Here is a 23,981-nt window from a genome sequence, read left to right as displayed (position 1 = left end):
TCATTTGTATGTTAATCTATAAGATTTTGGGCTGATCAATAGTAAGATTTTGTCAAAAGTCCCCCACCATGGCCCTGCCCTGCAACATCAAGCCCCGCCCCCCAGCAGCCCCTAGGTAAAGTATGTTTCTGCATCTATTGTTCAAAATTAACCTAATAACCTAAACGTAGATCAAAATTTTATCGTTTATTTATTGCTCATGAATTTCCCTTTTTAGGTCAATTATTTATTAGGTTTTATTACACTTAATTAAGCAACTCTTTTCATTTTGGACTGGGAAAGGATTTTTAGTTCTGGAAGTTCTAGTGTTATGAAAGGCCATGTTAGCATTTTATGTCACACTCATAAAAATAATAATAATAATAATAAAGGGACATGTTTGATCATTTTTCAGTAAGTACACATTTAGTTTTTAGTTAATCTCCATTTCAAGACAGAAGTGGGTTCATTTTTTCCCCATTTTATCTCCTGAGGTCATGTAGTATTTGTAACTATGGACAACAGTGACTGGTGTGGGGAGGGCTACTTCATATCTGAGAGTATATATGAACAAGTCTGAGCTGCTTCTCCATTTAGGGAGTTAGAAGGGCATGTATATGTTCATTTGACTTTGGTTATTGGTTTTTACCTAACTATAATTTGTAAAATTATTCTGTTTATACTTTGGTTTATAATTGTCTGCCATCATACATTATACGTTATTAAGAAAATCTCAGCATCTGGAGCAGACGTGATGACTTCAAATGAAACACAAACTGAGAACATCCTTCTCTGCTATCCACTCCGACCGGACTCCTGTCCAAAACTGCATTGTCTTACTGTTGTTAAAGTGGCAATGTATGTGTTAATGCTGCTGATGATCCTCACAACAGTTTTTGGGAACCTGCTGATCATCATCTCAGTCTCTCACTTCAAACAGCTTCAGTCTCCAACTCATCTGATCGTTCGCTCTCTGGCTGCCAGTGACTGTCTGCTGGGCTCTTTGGTCATGCCGTACAGCATGGTGCGATCTGTTGAAGGCTGCTGGTATCTGGGAGATTTTGTGTGTAAAGTTCATTCTAGTTTAGACATGAGCTTCTGTATCTCCTCATTACTACATCTCAGTTTAATATCTGTTGACAGGTACTGGGCCATTTGTGACCCTCTGAGGTATAAAATGAGGGTCACAAACAACACTGTGACTGTTTTTACAACCTTCATATGGCTGCTTTCATTTCTCTACAGTTTTTATGTTGTGTTTTCAGGTGTAAACACAATTGGTTTGGAGTTGTTTATTATGCAAGTTTATTGTGTGGGAAGTTGTGTTCTGTTTTTTAACAAGCAATGGGGTCTTATATGCCCAATTCTCACCTTTTTTCTTCCTGGGACAATCATGAGCTCTTTGTATTTAAAAATCTTCCATGTTGCACGAAAACATGCAAAGGTTATGTCAGAAAGAGTGACTGGAGGAATGAAGAGCCAAATCTCTGCTCACAGAGAGAGAAAGGCAGCTAAAACTCTGGCCATTGTCATGTGTGTTTTTTTGTTCTGCTGGCTGCCGTATTTTACTGTTACTGTTCTTGACCCTTTTTTCAATTTTTTCACCCCAGCTGTGGTTTTTGATGCTCTAATTTGGTTTGCATATTTGAACTCCACTTGTAACCCGTTGATCTATGGTTTTTTCTACCCTTGTTTTCAGAGTGCATTTAAGATTCTCATTTCCACTTACATCTGTGGCAACAGGGATTCAAATGCTACAACATTTAAATGAACATGGCCAAATGAATAACCCCAAAATTATCATATAACTTTTTTCTGTAATTTTTTCTATGGCAATGCATTAATTTATTGATTTATCTATTTTTATTGGGTACAACAGGGTTGAAGACATACCTGAACCCGGGGAATCCTAACATATGAAATTATTGTCAGAAAAAATATTTTTATCTTATTTTTTGCCACTTTTTCGGTGCACCCAGAGCTCCAGATAAATCATTAATCAAGTGACATTTATAGATTGTGATTAATATATATATATATATATATATATATATATATATATATATATATGTTAAAAAAAATTAATGTTGAATCTATTTATTATTTTCTGATTAGCCCATTTATCCTTACCAATCACCTTAGTTAACCTGAATAATAACCATAAGGTATCTACATTTACTAAGGCATCTATAAGCATAGATTTACAGTTCAGAGATTTATAAAAAGGTAAACTGCAGTCTTTAAAACCAACTTTGTGTTTTTTTTTTTTTTTTTTTTTTTTTAAGAAAAGGAATGAGTCAAAAGACATTTGTCTTGTTCAGACCATCAGTCCAAATCTGATTATTTGTATATTGGAATCTGATTTAAATGATTGTCCACACTGTGTATTGCTGTTTAACTGTTCAGACCTGATCTGTTTGTCCGTGGCACTCTTTTGTTTTGCTGGATATCTGCATTGGTTTCTATGGCAACCAAGTTGTGTTAGTATGCCTACAATAAAAACAGCAACAACAATACAGATATTTACAGATATTGTCTTACAACATGACAACATCTTGCCATCGCACTGGATTATATAATGTCTTATGGGGTAGCAGCAGAAATGTAGGAAGCTGGAATGCGCAGTTGTGTATTCTGTGCTGCTGTCTCTGCCAGTCTCGAAACTCAAAGAGGTGTAGGCCAGCTCTATATTGTAATTTTCCGCTTGACTTGCACTTTTCAAAAACACAACATTGTTTCTACAAGACATTCATCATGTTTTCCACAAACAGCATCTGACATGTTTACATTTTCTGTATTTTGAGAAAGTGAAGTCTTCTTGATTTTGCCAAGTATGAAATGTTCCTGGATCAACATCTTTTGATGATCCTGGATCAACATTATTTTCCAAAAATATAGACTTAACCCAACCTCTACCCCTAAACCTAACCCTACCCATATTTTATTCCTTAAATGTGGTGTTAGCGCAGTAGATAAGACACACGTCTGTGTCAGAATCCACTGTGAGACACCAATGTGTCCCTAAACAAGACACTTAAACAATAGTTGCTCCAGAGGCCTGCGACCTCTGACATATATAGCAATTGTAAGTCGCTTTGGATAAAAGCGTCAGCTAAATGATTAAATGTAAATGTAAATCATTAATGATGGTGTAGAAGCACCAAACCCTGATTGTAATCCTAAAACAGATATTTCCTGAAAAGTTATATATCAATTCTGACTGGTTGATTGAAATGTTGTGTCAGGAACAACAAGGATGTTGATCCAGGAACATGTTGTACTTGGTGAAATCACAATCACCAGAAAGTGATATAAGCAAAAGAAATTGCACAAAATCTGATCTGAAACAGATTTCCATAAAAGAAGTTTAAGTAATTTTTCAAAGCATAAACATGTAGTTTAAAACAGATTTGTAAGTCATATTTCAAGTTTTGCTGTTCATTGTTGATAAATATGATTGGATTCCAAACGGATAAGTTAGGCTTATGCACAAAAATCAGATTTGGAAAGTCTAAACAAGGGTTATTATATGGATTTAAAACATATAAATATATCAAACTTACCGTTTTAATTATTTAGATTTAGAATACATATTAGTTTCTTGTCAATCTACAGGTTCAAATTTACAATTGTGTGTTTGGTGTGTAAAAAATATGGGTTGTTCCTCTTCAGGAACTCGAGCTGCGTCGAAACGCTTTGGGGAACGCGTTTAGCGTGAGCGACTCTGAATATGATATCTAATCTGTCTTATAGAAGAGTGTGACGTCACGGGCGAGGTGACGTAAGCGACCAGGAAGCTATAAAGGCACGAGCCGCACAGCTGGCTTCAGCTTCTGCGTTTTCAGCAAGCGCTCTGTGTATGCATGTCATTCTGTCTTGTCAGTCTTATTTATTGTTGTTTGTCACTATTAGCTACTTGAAAAGTAAGCAATAGTCAAAGAGCAAAGCTAAGACGAGACATCTGAAAGGCGAATCCAGATCGCGTTTCAGATTGTGTGTTCATCACGAGTGAGAATACACGGTCTGTGCGCGGTCTGCCTGGGATTGAGGCACGCTGTTTCGGCTCTTGAGGGAGCCGACTGCATGCACTGGTACAAGCCAGTGTGGACGCTTCGATCCCGGAGGACTCTCTCGAGGGGGAGTCTTCGCCAGCGTTCCTCGCGGTGTCGGTCCTGCTTTCGCCGAGGCGGAGCGGCGCCTGCACTCGCTGGGTTCGCAGATAGATCTGCTGGAGGGTAGGGAGACGGGCGCGTCCCTATCTCCTACCTCACCCGCCAGATCTGCCCGATCTCCAGGTGCGGAAGCCCGAGTGCTCGGTCCTTCCCCCCGAGTGATGGCCGTGACGCACCGCCTTTTTTTCTCCGAGGAGATTAAAACGGAGGGCGTCGATGAGCTCGCAGTTGCACAAACATAAGCTGCATAAACATCAGCTGCACAGACAAACAGTTACACAAGCATCAGTTTCACAAACATATTATGCCTAACTGTATAACGAGCAGCATTAATGAGGAGCGCAGTTCACGCAGCCAGCTCTCGAAATATAAATAAAAATAAGGGGGCTGACTGTGCTTCTCGCATATCTAGGACGGATCGAAGACGGCTCTGCCTATCTCCACCCGTATTCCCTAGATTTAGAGTTCATCGAGGTTCGGAAGCACGCGAAGCGGTTCCTTCCCCCTCTGTGAACTCGCAGCTGCAGCTACTTATCTCTGAGGAAATTTATATTGTTTGTGTGACTATGCAGCTCGCGTGTTGCCGAGGCAGCGCGTGTACTACATCATTTTCATTTTTGATGTAAATCTTACCAAATCCAGACTGTCTTTACTCGTCTGATTGGTTAACTGCATTAATTCTGAGGAATTAAATTCAGTATCTATCTGACTATGAGAAGTTAGATATGAATTATATTAACAATGCAGACCGTGTTTACTCGTCTGATTGTCTGTTTGCATTAAATTCTGAGGAATATAATGACACTTATCTCACTCTGAGAAATTATATATACTGGAGGGGCTGTTGGGCGAGAGCAGCCCTCCCAGTCTGTAGTCAGAGCGTTGCCACCCGCGCTCCCCCTGCGTCGGGACCGGAGGCTGAAGCAACGCTCTGAACCAGGGTTTTTTCCAGCTGAAGGCGGATCTGAGGGCCGTACTTCAGGCTGTGAGGCCCTTGATTAAGAAGTCCTGACACGTTTCGGTCACGACTGCAGAGGGCGGCCCCTACTGGGGTGGAACGGCGTACACTGCATTACACGGTTCCCGTCTCACCTCAGCGCCCTCTGGGGGCCGGTCTGCCAACCCTGCCAGTGTTCCAGGGCACAGCGGTCCCCAGCGAGCATCATTCTCAGTATTTTCCGCCCGTGCGCGTAGCGGAGCTGAGACGCTCGCTGCCCCTGCGGGGGCCTATTGCACCAGAGGTCAGTCTCGAGAGACTGATTCCCTTAGTGGATTATTTAGCAGCGTGAAAACTACTGCCAAATGTATCTCAATGGGTCCTGCACACAGTAGAAAAAGCTACCGTATTCAGTTCGGCTCTGTACCGCCGATATTTAACGGGGTCATTCCGACGATGGTCGGCCCCGGGCAGGGTCTGGTAATGGAACAGGAAGTGAAACCCTATTAGAGAAGGAGGCCATCGAGGTGGTCCCTTCTCAAGACAGGGAGTCCAGGTTCTACAGCTGGTATTTCACAGTTCCAAAGAAGGATGGGGGGTTGCGTCCGATTATAGACTTGAGGGTCTTAAATCGTTCAGTTATGAGATTGAAGTTCAAAATGCTCACAATCAAGCATGTTGTAGATCAGATCAGGTCCGAGGGACTGGTCTGTCACAATATATCTCAAAGATGCATACTTCCACATTTCCATCCTTCCACAACATGGGAAGTTTCTGAGGTTCGCTTTCGGGGGCAAAGCCTACCAATATCGAGTACTTCCCTTCGGCCTTGCACTCTCACCCCGCATGTCCACAAGATGTGTAGATGCGGCTCTGATTCCCATGCACATGCAGGGCATCTGCATTCTCAACCTCATCGACGACTCGTTGAGTTAAGCTCAGTCAAGAGCAGGTTGCGGCTCGGCATCGAGGTGTCGTTCTCGCACATATGGGGGAGCTGGGTTTGAGACTGAACGCCAAGAAGAGTGTGCTTTCTCCGGTTCAGAGAACCACCTATCTAGGCGTAGTATGGGATTCGACCACGATGCAGGCACGATTGTCCCCTGCTCGTATCGAGTCGATCCCATCTCAGTCGAGAGAGGCAAAGAAGGCCAGTCACTCACTGTCAAACAATCTCAGACGTTGTTGGGTCTGATGGCAGCTGCGTCCAACGTGATACCTCTTGGCCTGCTGTACATGAGACCCCTACAGTGGTGGCTCAAGACCAAGGGATTTTCCCCGAGGGGCAATCTACTTTGCACTATCAAGGTCACGCGGCGCTGCCTACGTACCTTAGACATGTGAAAGAAACCTTGGTTCTTGAAACAGGGCCCGGTGCTGGGAGCTCCTTGTCGCCGTGTAACACTAGCGACGGACGCATCCATCACCGGCTGGGGTGTACTCATGAGTGGCCACCCTGCCCGTGGTCTGCGGAGCGATCGCCATCTAACATGGCATATCAATTGTCTAGAAATGCTAGCAGTTAATCGTGCACTGAAGCACTTCCTCCCAGACCTAAGGGGTCACCATGTGTTGGTGCGCACCGACAACACATCGGTGGTCTCTTATACCAACCACCAGGGAGGTCTGCGTTCGCGCCCTTTGTACAAGCTGGCGCACCAGATCCTGGTGTGGTCCCAGAAGCAAACTCCTCTCATTAAGAGCAGTATATATTCCTGGGAAACAAAATATGGGAGCAGACATACTGTCGAGGCAGGGGCTGAGGCCCGGGGAATGGAGTCTTCACCCAGAAGTAGTGAAGCAAATATGGAGAGTATTTGGCAGGGCTCAAGTAGAACAATGCCCCCTTTGTTCTCTCTAGTTCATCCAGCTCCTCTGGGACTGGACGCCATGGTACAGACTTGGCCGAGGCTTCGTCTGTACGCATTTCCCCCTATCGCTCTGCTCCCGGGAGTTCTGGCGAGAGTACGCCGGGACGGGGTCCCTCTGTTGTTAGTAGCCCCGTTCTGGCCGGGCCGAGTATGGTTCTCAGATCTAGTCTCACTCCTCGACGGCTCTCCGTGGGAGATACCGCTCAGGACAGACCTACTCTCGTAGGCGCAGGGTACGATAATTCACCCTCGCCCGGAGTTGTGGAAGCTGTGGGTGTGGCCCCTGAGGGGGAGCGCAACTGTTAGCAGCCGGTCTCTCAACCGAGGTTGTTGAGACCCTTCTCCAATCCAGAGCTCCCTCAACGAGGAAACTGTATGCCCTGAGGTCGAAACTCTTCACCTCATGGTGCAGAGACCGCCAGTTAGACCCAGCAAACTGCCCGGTTGGTACAGTTCTGGAGTTTCTACAGGCTAGGCTCTCTGCAGGGTTGACCCACTCCACGTTGAAGGTCTACGTGGCGGCTATTGCGGCCTACCACGCCCTTCTCAGTGGCCAGTCTTTGGGAAGACACCCCCTAGTTACACGTTTCCTCCGCGGTGCGCTGAGGCTGAAACCTCCAGTACGGTCCCGTATTCCCCCGTGGGACTTGGGTGTGGTGTTAGAGGCTCTTTACCTCTCTGAGGAGAGTAGGAGATTTACAGGCCCTCTCAGCGGCCCCTACCTATTCTGATTTTGCACCTGGTATGACCAAAGTGTTCATATACCCTCGAGCGGGATATGTTCCTAAGGTGCCCTCTATCACACCACAACCTGTAGTGCTGCAGGCCTTCTGTCCTCCTCCCTTTCGGGAGCCCGACCAAGAGAAGCTAAATTGTGTGTGTCCAGCTCGAGCGCTGGATGCATACGCCCACAGAGCTGCCCTGTGGAGAAAAATGGACCAATTGCTTGCATGCTGCGGTCCCCCCAAGAGGGGTTTCCCTGCTTCTAAGCAGACTACTAGTCGTTGGATAGTTGAGACTATCAACGCCACTCTGAGCCCTCTGGTCGTTCCCCGCTGTCGGGAGCCAAGGTTCACTCTACATGGGGTATGGCGGCCTCCAAGGCCTTTTCTAGCAGGTGCGTCCATGCTGGACATCTGCAATGCTACGGGGTTTCCACGCCTTCTACTTTTGAAAGATTCTATGGCTTAGACATGCCAGTCACTCCAGGCACATCATTCCCCTCGTCCTAAGCTGTGCTCTTCGGATACACACTAGGCAGGGGTTTGGTAGTCTGGCAGCGTTGGTACTCGTTCCCCAAAGCGTTTCGACGCAGCTCGAGTTCCTGAAGAGGAACGTCTCTAGGTTACGTATGTAACCCTAGTTCCTCGAGGGAACGAGACGCTGCGTCTCGAGGCCATACCCCCGGCACCCCTGCCGGCGCTTGCTGGTACTCGAAGCTGAAGCCAGCTGTGCGGCTCGTGCCTTTATAGCTTCCTGGTCGCTTACGTCACCTCGCCCGTGACGTCACACTCTTTTATAAGACAGATTAGATATCATATTCAGAGTCGCTCACGCTAAACGTGTTCCCCAAAGCGTTTCGACGCAGCGTCTCGTTCCCTCGAGGAACTAGGGTTACATACGTAACCTAGAGACGATTTTCACATGCGTCTGAACAGAAACAGTAGACAGGCTTAATGAAAATCCAAATAAATTCTCTGCCAGTAGGTGACCGAAGAACAGAATGGCAGAAATAGAGCAGTTTCCTTACTAATGGAGGAACACAAAAAAGCACTGCACTCATAAACACTGCGTGATCAAGTATTATATGCAGGTGAGATGAACATCAGGGAAGAAGCTATGCAAAATCCGATCTGAGCGGTCAGACTGAAACAGATTTCCAGAAATGCAGCCTGAAAGGGATTTTAAACCTGTGGTGTGAGAGACCTGGGTTTAAATCCACTGTGAGACACCAATGTGTCCCTGAGCAAGACACTTAACCCCTAGTTGATCCAGAGGCGTGCAACCTCTGACATATATAACAATTTTAAGTTGCTTTGGATAAATGTGTCAGCTAAATTAATAAATGTAAATGTAAATGTAAACCACATGAATGTAGCTTGAAACGGATTTGTAAAAATCGAATTTCATATGATTTTTTGACATTCGCATATGTGATTGGATTTCAATCGGATATGCACAAAAATCCGATTTGGACTGACAGTCTGAACAAGGCTATTCTAAACCTTAGCCTTTTAAATGTTATGTTCTTGTTTTTACATCCTCAAAAATAAGAATTCTTGAAATTATAATTAAGACAATCCTTGTTCAGTTTAACGAATTTAAGACTTTTAAGGCCTTATGCTGTATACTGTCCATGCCCAGAAAGGAAAGGACCAAAATGTGTTTCAATGCTTCAACAAATTCTAACTGACCCTCTGAGGTCACATGGACTACTTCGATGATGTTCTTATTACCTTAATTTTCAATTGAGAGACAGAAAGCTCTTGGACTAAATCTAAAATATCTAGAAGCTGTGTTCCGAAGATGAACGGATGTCTTATGGGTTTGGAACGACATGAGGGTGAGTTATTAATGACATCATTTTAATTTTTTTGGTGAACTAACCCCTTTAAATTTGATAAACCAAATTTAAGATTTTTTAAGGACCCATGTAAACCCAATATATATCTGTATGAATGAATTGAATATTGTTTAAAAACATATCTGTATGAATGAATTAAATATTGTTTAAAAACATATCTGTGTGAATGAACTGAATATTTTTTAAATATATCTGTATGAATGAACACGTTTTCAAAATTCCCCACACAGTGAACATAACAGCAGTATATGTCAGCTAAGTTGTAGATAATTTTCCATTGTTTTGGCACAAAATGCACTACATTACACTACACTACTTTACACTATATTTTCACTACATTACATTTTTTCAAATTACATGAATTATTTTCTCGCTTATATTATACAACCATCACCAATACTCTTTATTCTATTTTCATTTAATGTTTGTTGCTATGGGTAACAGTGACAGGTGTAGGGAGGGTTAGCTTAAACCTGAGAATAAAAACTTGGTTTACTTGCCTGGTCTGAACCCAAGTTCGATTTTTTTCCCCTTCCCCAACTGCACTGCTTTCATATTATTTTATGTGGGTCATCAAGCCAGCAGCTGTTTACCCCATTGCTTAGTAACGTATGTGCAGGAGAAGGCAGTAAATGCATAACTCTCTGCATTTTTATGTATTTTATGTTTTTAAACCGTTCGTTTTGTTTACAAAGCTTCGGCACATAACGGCATTTGTGTTTTATGAATGTATTTATGAATTTAATGTTTTATGAAGGGCCTATAGCCCTCTGTTTGTCACGCGTCAGTCACGCTCATAAAAAAATTGGGTTGCACTTTATTTTACAGGACGTGTACTAACATGTACTTATAGTGTACTTACAGTGTACTTATCTAAGAAAGTTCTGGTAATACAAGGTAACTACAATGGGGTAGGGTTAGGTTTAGGGGTAGGTTCAGGGTTAGTACCTAGTTATTACATAGTTATTGTAATTACTATAATAAGTACATAGTATGTACATGAGGAACAGGACTGTAAAATAAAGTGCTAAAAATTGTGACAAAAGTGAGTGAAACACAAACACACATTTTCATCAAATAATACGTAATTAATAGCGGTTCGCTTCTGCAATTTGTTACGATTGCGATCACATCAGTAGGGAACCGTACCAGAATTCACATGAACCGTACCCCAGACCACTGTATTTAAGCGGACTTGGATACGGTTCGCGGGTGTGCACCCGATTTCATACAGCGTTCACATAATTCAAATGAACCGAACTATGACGTCAATCAAACCCGGTGCGCACTAAAAGTGCTAGTGTGAAAGTGCCCTAAGACTACTGAAATCGAGCATCGCGTTAGTTCAGTCAGGCCATGTTAGTCACGCTTGCATCAGCTGACAATCAGCTGTTCCTGACATGTACCAATCCAGTCTTGACACCTATCACCTACGGTCTATTTAACTTCCCATTATTCAGTGTCTCTCCATCACATTGCTGCTTGCAATAAACTCCATCCTCCAACCCCAACTCCACCAACTGAACCTGTAATCTGATCTCACTTGTTCTTTCTTTACAGTGTCGTCATCAGAAGCAGTCTCTATGACATTTTGTTTACAACTCATGTAATTGTGAATTGTAATTATGTATGCTTATAATGGTTCTGTTCTGTACCCCAGGGGGGTTTGTCTTGCTCTCCCCGCTCTGTCCAAGCATGGCTGCATGGACAGGCGTGTGGAGTGTTGCCCAGAACATAACCATACCGCCAACACTAACTGTATGCAATTATAATTGTCATGAATATACTTGACGGAAGTGGTCCTGATTGAACTAGTAGTTTACTGAGACTATACTTCAAAGTGTACTAAAAATGCTACAAGTATTTAATTAGTAAACTATCAGTATAAGCAGTCAGGCTCTGTACCTGTGAAAATGCTTGAGAATTAATGCTTTAGCTTATAGCTTTTTGTTAAAGTAGGTCGTTGTATATAAAAATATATATAAAATAATAAAATAAAAACGTGTTTATAAAGCATTTGAAGCACTGACTGCTGCTAAAGAAGGTTGTTGTTGTTGTTGTTGTTTTTTTGTTTGTTTGTTTTTTTACAGTGTTTCCAAAATTATTGTCAGGCAAAAGACAGAATAAGTTTCAGGTCAAGTTTCTCCATCTGGCATTCTAGACAAGAAAAAAAACTTTCTATTAATTTTACAAATCAATATTTGTCTCCATCTGGTGGATCATCATTCAAGTGTTTTGAAAATGATTCTGATGGAGAATCATTTAATTTCAATTGTAAATAAACGTACAATGGCTGAAGGCACCAAAGAACATTTTGAGCCTTGAGGACAGGAGACAGCACTAATGATGGATTCTGGGAAATATAGGAGCTTAGGGCTAAGATTTGATGTAAAGGATTTGGAGGTTTGGGGAAAAAACTGCAACAATTTTTATACATTTATAATTTTATTTCATTTAATTTAGAAAGTTAACTTCATGAGCAATAAATTCATGAGGAATATATTTTGACCCAAAAGTGACGCGTGTCATCCAGAGGTGGTTCAACATGACACTGAGCAATGGCGTAAGGGTGTTGTGCTTCTGGAGAAACAAAGATGAGTTAAATTTATTTTTGTTAAATCATTTAATAATTTTCTGAAATGGTTGCTGGTACATGATTATTCGATTCTAATAGTAATAAAATATTTTCTTACACTATGTCCAGTTTCAACATATTGTTGCGTCTCTTTTGATCTGAGGGATGACAGAAAATACAGAAAAAGTGGCAGAAATGTAAATAAATAACATAGTTAAAAATCTTATGTCCAAGATGTGTTAACTAGCCCCAGTCATGTTCATATCTGTTATAATATATGTAACTTATATATTCAGTCAAAACTATGCAATTTAAATAATATCACTAAAAAAAAAAAAAAAAGCTTTCACATGATTTCATGCAAATAGTGATTAACTAAAGTTAGTAAATAAGTAAAATGTATTTATTCATTTTTAAATTCATTACTTCTGAAATCTCTGACACAATCACTCCCCAGATATGTGCATTTATAAAGAAAATTATTAAGAAAGATAGGGATGTGGGATGTCTTTCTCACCAAGTGAGTCAGTGCCACCATCATTTTATGGAGAGGAATCATGTATCTTGAGTAATTGTATCTTGACCCAGATGTGACATATGCAGTTTGGAGGTGCTTCTAGTTGTTTTAGCTAAACCAGAAAAGCAAATATATTTATCTTTTGATTCATCTTTGCAAACATTTAAAAACTTAATTTTACAGTTGTGTTTAATGCATTTTGACAAGGTTCAAGTTTAGCTGGTCCATATTTCTTGTTTTCACATCACTAACTGGACAACAATGTTTAATAGTAATTTAAACAATTTATATCGTTTGATGTTTTATTACCTTGAAACAGATGACTTTCAGAGCTGATGCTGCTACACCTGTAACAATAGTCCAGCTCCATACCGACAAGACACCTGTAAATTTAATTTGAAATATGACTTACTTTTTTGCAATAATGAAATTGAAAAAAGTGGCATATTTTGCACAAATACTGTCTCTACTATTTTTATAAAAACAAACAAACAAAGACTTACAATATTTTGTTTTGGGCAAGGCACAAGATCCTCTCCAGACAGTCGCCAAACAATGGGAAATATTACACACTTTATGGTACTGTAACCATGCCAATTGTGTTACAGCATTTCTGCATTTTGCCAGATTTATGTACATGGGATACAGTGTTTCTCAATCTTGCCCCTTTTTGCTTCCCCACTCACTATAAAATTCAATAGCTCATTAGTAAGCTGGGAAAATTGGAGTGAGAATGACAAACATTAAAGTGATGAAAAACAGAAATAAAAACAATTTAGCATTAGAATATTAAAAACTACAGAGGACACTTCTTGAAAAGATGCCTTTAATTAAACAACTATCAAATTGTAAACCTATGCCGAATAGAAATTTTTTAGTGCTTGGTTTTTCAAATACACCAAGATATATTCCAACACATTTACCAGAACTTGTAAAAATAGGGGTCCCGCTATCGCCATAATTTCCCATTTTAGAAAGAGTAAACTCTACGAGATTCAAATTGTTTTTGATTTTACATTGGACTTTATCAAAACGCCCTGCTTTTAGTTTGTAAAAATAAAGGTATGAAGATATGTTTTCATTTAATAGGTCTAATTCTACAGGTTTTATATTTGGTAGTTTATCAGAATTGCTTTCCAATTTCACTTTAGCTAAATCATAATCATTGTGGAAAACTATGTTATCTGTATTAATATTGTAGGCTAAACTAAATTTTTTATTTTGGAAAAGAACAAATACCTTTTTATTTTTGTATTTATTTAAAACATGTTTGGCTGTAATTATAACTCCAGATCCAACATAAAACCCGAGACCTCTGCTAATAAAATCATGAGTATCAGAATCCCAAATTAAAATAATACAAGGTTTTTTCTCAGTTAAATATATGTTATTGAAATTATTAGAAATTTTCCCTTCTTTGATTAGCATGCCATCGTATGTAGATTTAAATTTTTCTAAAATATCAACAAAATTTTTCTTTGATTTCAAATGTGAAGAAAAGTATGGAATATTAAGCATGTTTTACAATATTTATATTTTTTATAAGTCACAATTGATTAGTTTAGTGCGAATATTTCCCACTGTTAACAATCTGAAAAAAGACACAATAGACATGTTATTATACAATACTGCATTGCTGCTGAGACCTTGAACAACAAAAGTATGTTATAGAAATCTAAAATAAATCACATAAAACAATAAACCTAACTGACTAAAACTGTCCTCTCAGGGGTCAGAGTGCAGGTTAATGGTCTCTATAGCTGTTGTTACACACAAGAATATTACCAGAACAATTTATGTTACATATATTTGTGTAAATTAGAAATCAAAGCTTCACTGGCAGCATTCTTAATGCACCTATTTTGGATATTTCAGGTATTTTAAGATAAAGACGCATGATTTGGTTATTATGTGATAACTTTGTGCTCACTCACAGAATCATGAAAATTATGAATTATGATAGCCTACTGCTTTTCATTGGATAGGACTGCTATCTCACCTCAACTGAACCATCCCAGAGTTAATTTTCAGTCAGGCTGATGCATTACTCAGATAGAAAATGCACCAGGTTCCAAAACAAACACTCTAAACGACCCAATGCAAAACCACCCTAAGATTACCAACATCAAATTTTTCTTTTTTGATTAGTTATCATGTTGTTTTATAAAATATAAAAAAAATCTAAACTTAAGTTGTTGCTTAATTAAATAGAAAGGGCTAAATATTTTTTCCCCAAAGTGATAAAGAAATAATGCATTTAAAATCACATACCTTTCAGAAAAATTGTCGACTGCGATCACCTGTGATCCAGTCATGTCATTTATAGAAGATCTGAACCAATCAGTGTTCATGGGTTGTATGTGGGAGTTTCTTTGGGCAGTGCAATGAGTGTTGCAAAACCTAACATGCTTTTACATACTTGAAATGTAAAAAATGTAAAAAACATGCAAGCTGTTCCTACCTGACTTACTGGAAGGAGCTTTACTTGTATGCAAAGCAAAGAGAGTGTTGGTCAGTAAGGACCTGACATCACAACCTTTGCTGTGCTGTGATATTAGGGCCATATGATATAACAAAACTCATGTAACTTCTTTACAAATTTACAGTAAATGTATTCAACACCTTTCTACAGGACAGGAACAACTCTAGCAAAAGTTGTCATGGGATTTAAAAACAGCACAATGATTGTACTGATACTTTGAGAGACTTAAATAAAATAAAATACAATAAGAGATACAGAGTAAAGTGGACCTTATTAAAGCATGTGTTAGTTGGAAGGAGTTGTTATGCCTGTCAACATTCTTAATTAGTTATTTGTAGCCAATAAAAATCAGTAACAGACTTTTTTCACACTTCTGCATTCAAAAAGCTGAAGCTTCAAGTAATAGTGTAAAATAAATTCTGCCATAACCTGTATTTATTAAATAGAATACAAACAACATATCACATTAAAGAGGAATACATTTGGATGAAATGTAAAATATTCCCTCATCAAAGAAACTGTTCTCATGTTGGATCCATTGTGTGTGTGTGTCTGTGTGTCTGTGTGGAATCCCAAAGATTAATACATATATGGTATTAAAATAATCGGGATTTGAGTATGCATGAAATATACACTGCATGAGAGTGTTGAGCGCTCCGTGGTGTTCAGGGTATAAGAAAATTCTGTAAACTATCAGTACCTTTTTTCCTTTTCTACAGATTATTTTACACTAATATTTATAGTTCTTATAGTTGGCATTAAATTAAAATTCATCCAGAGGCACTGATATATTCTACAAAAAATAAATGCAGTATAGTGAAGTGAGTGAAGTGAAAGTGAAAGTGACATTCAGCCAAGTATGGTAACCCATACTCAGAATTTGTGCTCTGCATTTAACCCATCCGAAATGCACACACACAGAGCAGTGAACACACACACACACACACTGTGAGCACACACCCGGAGCAGTGGGCAGCCATTTATGCTGCGGCGCCCGGGGAGCAGTTGGGGGTTCGATGCCTTGCTCAAGGGCACCTAAGTCATGGTATTGAAGGTGGAGAGAGAGCTGTTCATGCACTACCCCCACCCACAATTCTGTCCGGCCCGAGACTAGAACTCACAACCCTTCGATTGGGAGACCAACCCTCTAACCATTAGGCCACAACTTCCCCATTAGCTAGATGTAAATATGAATTATTTATACAATCCTTATTTATCACCATATCGCCCAGCCCTGAAAACACTCATTATTTTATCAATCATTAATTCTGTAAGATGATATAAAACAGTATCATGAAAAAAATGGATTTGATTTGACCATTTAATATAGATAGATACTGTATATAGTAAGAACATGAGTCATCTGTCTGACATCTGAACATGCAAACTGCTGGTATAAGTAGTTAACAACATCTTACAGAAAATAAAAGTATTTGTATCATTGGAACTACTTTGAGCTTTCCAGTCACTCCTGTTTCATGGAATCTTTGCATTCTGCATTCTTTCTATTACGAAGAAAAAGAAAAAAACATACCAAGCATATTGTATATACTTTAAATGGATCAGTGTGCTGTCAGTGCAGTCTCTGAAAAGAATTCAAGTAATTACAATCATTTTAAGTTTCTTAATCACTTTGCATTCTTGCAAAAAAAGAGCAACCAAGCATGTTGTAGCTACAGTATGCTGTACTTGACATAGATCAGTGTGCTGTCAGTGCCTCCACCTATAACCACTTCATTATTTGCATGTACATTTGATCATTCACACAATCCGGAATGTTTGACTGTTAGAAAATTTTAATACATTTGCTATTGCCTTGATAGAGATTTACCAGAAAATAAAGTTGTACAACGCTATCCTTTCATTGCTAAATTGGTCTGTGATACCCCGAGAAGGCTATCTGTTACCATTCACATGTATCCCAATGACGATGTTGTGGCATTTGGATATCAGTATAAACAAATAGGATTTGTCTCTATAAATGTATGCACCATATAATGCAAATACGTCTCACATATGGTCAAATTCTCTGAATTCTCAAAGTTCTAAGAATAGGTCTACATTAAAAGCTATTATTTGAAGTTGATTGAACACTGGTTGTTGTAACCAAACACAGCTTTGAACTAGTAGAACACAGACAAAAATGATGCAAAATGATGCAAATAATTTATTGGGAAAAATCAAACAACACAATCCATCTCTCATTTGCTGTTGGAGATAATTGACTGAGGTGGGCCGGAAACTAAACATGCCAGAGATATGTGGGTGGAGGTGAGTCAGAAGTTTTGTGGTCAGGCATGCAGTCACGATGAATACAGGTTGAGTGAGATTTGAGGCACAGGAGAAACAGAAATAGAAAAAAAAAAAACACCACAACGACAGCATTAAACTAAACTTGGTCTAAAGAAACTGGCAGAGCTGATTTTAGCTCCAATCCTAATCAAATTTTTTTTTTTGCATTTAATTAAATTCATCGGTGATAAAGTATTCAAACACCACGTGAGTGTCACTAACGGGAGCAGAAAGTGTCCAGCTTGACGTGTCTGTTTTCAGCTCCTCCCCCGACTGCAAGCGGCTGCTCTCACTGACCGCCATCTGTAGCCATGCTTTAAAGCTGCGGTAGGTAACTTTTGACGCTCTAGCGGTTAATAAACAGAACTGCTTGCGCCTTGCGGAAGAACATTGTAGCCAGAACTACTTCTCTCTGTTTATGTCTATGAAGAATCACAAAGGTACTGGGTTACTCCGCCGCTGTACCCCCGAAGCAATCCAAAATAGTCTGAATATAAACACTTATTATAGGTGCACCCTAGTGATTCAGGACAAGCTAAAAACACGGTTTGGAAAATGGATTCATGGTGTACTCGCTTTTTATATATACATTTTTCTACATTTTGAACACAAACAAACTTATGGACCGCAGCTCTGATTGGTTGTTTTCTTACCGGGAGCGGTCGGTAACTGCAAATGGCAATAGGACCACCGGGAGGAGCCAGAGGAGCTTGATTTTTACACAGATTATCTGTCTCATATTCTACTGTCAGGACATAATGACAGGTTTAACAAATATGTAAAAAATATATTTTTACAAAAGTTACCTACTACAGCTTTAAGTCGTACTCACCTAATGAAGCACTGTATCGGAGCTTGATTCGTTTTGAGAAAAGCATGTGATGTCCAAAACTTCATTCGACTGCCCATGAACTCCAACAGATGGCACTCCACTCTGGACTTTTGCATTTGGTGTCCCGTTCTTAGGGCTAACCACAGCTAGGTGTTCCCCATTACCACTCCCCTATATAAACTGTGTCTTGACTCTCAGTCATGGTGAAGTCTTGTTTAGCCTAGTCTGACATTTCCGAGTGTTTTCCCTATGTGCGTTCCTTCCATGTTTGATCTTGGATTGTTTATACAGACTGTGATTCTCTGCTGCCTGCCCCGACCTCTGCTTGTTTCTGTTTCTGATTTTGGATATCCCCTGCATACACTGTTCTCTGATCTCTGCCTGTTTGACCAGTCTTGATAATAAAGTACTGCAAATGGATCCGAACATCTCTGACTCCACGTTACAGAAGACTTCAAGACACCACTGACCCTCCAGAGTCAGGTCAAGTCACCGCTGACCCTCCAGAGTCAGGTCAAGTCACCGATGTACTTCCAGAGCCTCGTCATGTCTCAGCTGAACTTCCAGAACCTCCTCTCATCCTGTTGGTTACACCCATCAATGTTCTCTCAGTCCGTTGAGTTTCTTTCAAGGAGACCTCCACAGGTGGCGGCAACTGCTGCAGAACCTTTGGAGGTAGTATCCATCCACAAACTCACGGTCTGTCCTTTCATGGCCATGGAGGCCATCCATGAACTCACCGCCTGTCTGGTCACGGTCATGGAGACCATCTACGAACTCTCGCCCTACCCTGTTATGGCTGTGGAGGCCATTTTGGAACTCTGTTTCAGTCCTACGTGACCAGACATGCTCTCCTGTGGCTGCTCCTCCAAAATGCTCTCCCTCCCAGCTGCTCCTGCCTCCTCCACCGCTGTTGTCTGGTAGTCCCTCTGCTCACCCTCAGCCCATCATCATTGCGGTGTGAGCTCCGCAGGACTTCCATCCTCAAGCATGGCCGGAGTCGCCATCACCTAAACCTTCAGCCTTTAAAAATGTTTACAAAAATGTTTTATCAGGCTCTATTAAATTGAATAAGACTCTGACATTATCAAATCATGCTATTGATTTTTTTTTAAATAAAATGATAATCCATAATACATAATACATGCATTTCCAGCATGCAATTCACCAAGGAATATTAGGAACACTGATGCATGCATTAAAGAAATGCGTGATGGAGGAAGTGGCGTAGCATGTTCAGTGAATCATTAACTCTCCTACACAGTAACAATATTTCATTAAAGCTTTATTTATTAATTTAGAAATATTTATTTTTTTCCACATAAGTTGGATTCAGGTTATTTTATGTGGTTATATACTGTGCATTAAGAATGGAAGTATTGCCATGTATTACTCCTATGGAGAGTCCCCATGAACCACAAATGCAAGTGTGTGTGTGTGTGTGTGTGTGTTAGTGTGACCAAATTTCTCATGGTTCAATAAGGGCCAGGGGTGGGGGTTGCGTGAAATAATAGATTTGAGAAATTTTATTTCATGAATCATGATATCTAAATTTGACATCTAAACAGCAAGCAAAAAATGACATGACATGACATACAGTCAAGTATGGGGACCGATACTTGGAATTCGTTCTCTGGATTTCCAAAGTGCACACACACAGCAATGAACACACACCGTGAACACATACCCGGAGCAGTGGGCAGACATTTATGCTGTGGAGCCTGTTAAGAAGTTGGGGGTTTCGTGCCTTGCACAAGGTCACCTCAGTCATGGTATTGAAGGTGGAGAGAACACTGTACTTTCACTCCCCCCACCTACAATTCCTGCCAGCTCAAGGTTATAAGTCCCACTCTCTAACCATTAGGCCACTTATTCCAATAGGCCACAACTTTCCCACATCTGTGTGTGTGTATTTGACTATCCAGGTGCAAGAAGAGCTGGGCCCATATTCACAAAACATTTTATCTTACTGTACCACTAAGAGTTCTCCTAAATAGCAGTAAAAGTTTTTTTAGCTAAGAGTATTCTTTTAAAACCTATTCACAAAGCTGCTGCTGAGACTTTCACTAAGGAATAGACAGAAGTCTGAAAGGGGTCATAATGATGCTTTTTTAAAGATCATTAGTTTGTGTATTTGGTGTAACAGAATACGTTGACATGCTTTAATGTTCAAAAACACATTCTTTTTCAAATACTGTACATTATTGTAGGTCCTCTATGCACCACCTTTCTCAAACTCATTTTCTGCAAAGTCTCTCCTTCGGACAAGCGCAGTCTGCTCTGATTGGCCAAGTAACCCAGTGCATTGTGATTGGCCGAACACCACAAGCACTCATCAGAAATGTAACGCCCCTTTCTATAATCGCAATGTCCTTAGATTTACCATCAGTTTAAGCCCGAAAGAGGAACAGAGTGGCCTCACAGACACAGTGATGAAGCTCCAATGTGTTTGCACACACATGTGACGTGCAAAACTCTGCAACTGAACAATCAATAGCAAATACTTAAACTAGTAACAAAACATACTTCCAGTAGCTGATTCAGAAATGTCAGATTGTCGTAGCAAAGTCAGAATGAGCTCCTCTCCTAGGTTCACGGAACGGTCGCCATTAAAATGCTTTACTGTTTTGTTGTAAGTAATCTTAAAGATTTCTAAATGCATCTACTTTCGGAAGGCCAAATAAAGTGCTTTTGCTTACTCCTAGATACACACATCATCTCCCTGACATGACTGCTTCAACACTAACTGCGGTAACTGAAACTGTACCTTCTTTCTTTGCGTGAACATTAAGGCGGCATTACGCAAATATTTCCACGTAATGACATGTTGGGGTGTGTTTGAATGTGCCGTTTTAGGGGGGTGTGGCAGAGTCATAACTTTGATAATGAATATCTCTTTGCATTTGAGACTTTAGTCTTTGCAACTTTACAGATCTTCTTTATGCACCAAGAGCTTGTAACACTCCAAAGAGAAAGGAAAAATTTAAATCGCATAAAATGACCCCTTTAAGTTAAGAGCAAGGGCAGGGTTGACCTTGTTGCTATGGATGATGTCAGCATACTTACTAACTATGCATATAGTGATTGGCTGATATTCTCTGTCAGATATTTATTCATAGAAATATTGTAGAAAAAAAAGGCTTTCCACAGTGAACCGGAAAATATAATAATTATGAATATTGTTTTGTTTATATTTCTAACCAGTTAAGAAATGTGCATATCAGAGAATAATTAGTCTAAAGTAATAGCCTAATGTTTTGTCAAAAAACGTGAAATTTCTCTGTCGCGTGTGACTATCTTGAACTGCAGTTTATGAAATTCTGTATCCTCTAGTTGTGATTTCGTTTTTAGTGATCGTCCCCTGAAATAGGTCCCACTTGAAAAATAGAAAAACCAGTTTGGAAGTGCTTGTGGTGTGCAGTTCATGAAGTAACCACAAGGAAGCAGTGTAAACCTGTGTGTGAGTCAGATTCTTCTTCACAGCTGTTTCATGCACGCTCTGGTGACTGTAGCATCTCTGCATTTACTCTCCATGTGCGTGCAACTGAAGCTTAAGAAAGCACCTGTTTTTTATTAGAGCAGTAATCCAACTCCAGTCCCTCTTAAGGAAGCAGAGGAGAGATAGAGGTGAAAGGGTGAGTGATGCAAACACTATGGGCCAGGCGCATATTTGGTGGAAGTGTGTTTTTGCTTAAAGGCCAGATTGCAATCTAATTGTTTGTTATTCAAAGCAAACAAACCGGTGCACATGTACCTTGATGGCAGTGCAGGTTGAGACTTGAAAAACGCTCAGTTTAGAAAAAAGGACATTATCTGGGCAGAGGAATGTGTGCAGAATACAGTCAAGTCCTTGTCATTTCAAATAAGCATCCACGTGGTGAGCAAACCACAAATGATTCCATCACGAAAGTCCCCATCCTCCAACCAAATTTACAGCTATTTCTGACCAGTGTGAGACGGTAAATCACTGCGACCGTCCAAATGGTCGCCCATGGCTGTTTGCGGGCCCTGTTCACTCTCTTTGCCATCCACAGAGGGAGCAGTGTGCGTTTGTGGAAAGAGTAACCTTACGTTGACCTGTGGAACACACTTCACCAATTAGCAGCCTTACTACAGGATCAAATGGAATTGAAAACATTCACTGACGAGACTGCTGTGCATCACAATGGTCCATTCATGAAAGCCACGGCTGCTGCCTTTTTCCCCTCGTTCTTTCTTTCATTCTTTCCTTTTTTATGAATGCATCTAGAACCTGACCTTTCTCTCGCACGCAGCTTAGGCCGGCTTTATGAGTCAGGCTCGAGGTTTGGAGTGGTTTAATGCTTGGCACTGATACAGTTCACCCTGGTTTTGCACCTGAGATACTGCACTCTGCCATTTGGTCAGTGAGGATGTACTCTGGCCGCAAAAGAAAACAAACAAAGAAAATTGGCCGGGTGGGTTTGAGCATATGTTTGAATAATACACAGTAAACGTCAGCCGCTTGACATTTAAGACCCCATGAAATCAGAATTAGAGTTTTGTGGCTGTTATTCCATGTCTGTTAGCTTTGAGGCCATCAGCTTGAGCTTTTTACAGTCTTTGTCTCCTAGAAAAACAAACCCAAAGTGAAGACTCATCCTGCACTATACAAATTTTGTCTTTCCTGTTAATAGCGCCAAGTCAAGTTTATTTATATAGCCCTTTAAAGCAGCATAAATGCTGACCAAAGTGCTACACAACATACCAAACAAAACATCCATATATAAGGATATACAATTAAATTTAAAGACTAATAATAAAATATGAAAAGAAACCAAAACAAAAGTAATAAAATTAAGACCGGAAACATCATGCAATTGAAAACAATATTTAAGACTAAAAAAATTATAATATTAATTTAATAGTTAATATCACATTACATATATGCCTGAGAAAAAAAGTAAGTTTTAAGAGAAGATTTAAATGTAAAAAGTGTAGGGGAAAGTCTAATAGACAAAGGTAGGGAATTCCAGGGCTTAGGACCAAGAACTGAGAATGCTCTGTCAATTTTGAATTTAAGTCGAGATTTTGGAACATTTAATATCATCTGAGTGGAAGATCTGAGTGTTCTCACTGGACAATACGAGTGGAGAAGGTCTGAAATATATGAAGGGGCAAGACCATGAAGTGATTTAAATACAAGTACTAAAACCTTAAAATAAACTCTGAATCCAACAGGTAGCCAATGAAGTGATGATAACACAGGTGTAATATTTTCTCTCTTTTTTATCCCTGTTAAAAAAGGAGCCGCAGCATTCTGTACTAGTTGTAATCGTGAGAGCGAGGACTGATTTACTCCAGCATATAGAGCGTTACAGTAGTCCAGCCTGTTTAAAATAAACGCATGAATAACATTCTCCAAATCACTAAAGCTTAGAATATTTTTCAGCTTGCGAAGTCCCCTAAGCTGCAGAAAACGCTCTAACTACAGAGTTGATTTGTTTATCAAATTTTAATTCAGGATCAAGAGTAACTCCCAGATTTTTTACTTTATCACGAATGCTATCTTGAAGGGGGCCTAGGGTAGAACTTATATTATTTAAAAGGTGTGAAGGGCCAAACAATATAACATCAGTCTTCTTCTGATTTAATTGAAGGAAATTATTGTCCATCCAAGCCGTAATGTCCTCTAAACAAGCTAGCAAAGAGGAAACTGAATCAGTACCTGATTTTAATGGAAAATAGAGCTGAGTGTCATCGGCATAAATGTGATATGAAA

At 40.0% G+C, this 23,981-nt stretch overlaps 1 protein-coding gene and 1 long non-coding RNA gene across 2 annotated transcripts; one reads left to right on the top strand and one right to left on the bottom strand.

The window, feature by feature from the left end:
- Positions 1 to 733: 733 nt before the first annotated feature.
- On the top strand, positions 734 to 1,750 carry LOC113037790 (trace amine-associated receptor 4-like). The gene has a single exon (XM_026195138.1). The coding sequence runs from the start codon at positions 734 to 736 to the stop codon at positions 1,748 to 1,750; it is 1,017 nt and encodes a 338-aa protein (XP_026050923.1).
- Positions 1,751 to 11,961: 10,211 nt separating this feature from the next.
- LOC113037789 (uncharacterized) lies at positions 11,962 to 14,921 on the bottom strand. Its single transcript, XR_003274681.1, has 6 exons — positions 14,907 to 14,921; positions 13,139 to 14,226; positions 12,945 to 13,018; positions 12,636 to 12,747; positions 12,237 to 12,276; positions 11,962 to 12,123 (listed from the first exon to the last, which is right to left on the bottom strand). It is a non-coding gene; the product is annotated as an uncharacterized LOC113037789 (long non-coding RNA).
- Between the last annotated feature and the right edge of the window lie 9,060 nt (positions 14,922 to 23,981).

This window comes from Carassius auratus, chromosome 20 (assembly GCF_003368295.1).
Source record: "Carassius auratus strain Wakin chromosome 20, ASM336829v1, whole genome shotgun sequence".
Classification (NCBI taxonomy): Eukaryota; Metazoa; Chordata; class Actinopteri; order Cypriniformes; family Cyprinidae; genus Carassius; species Carassius auratus.
Note: the sequence above shows the minus strand (reverse complement) of the source record. Positions and strands in the feature narration are given on the sequence as shown.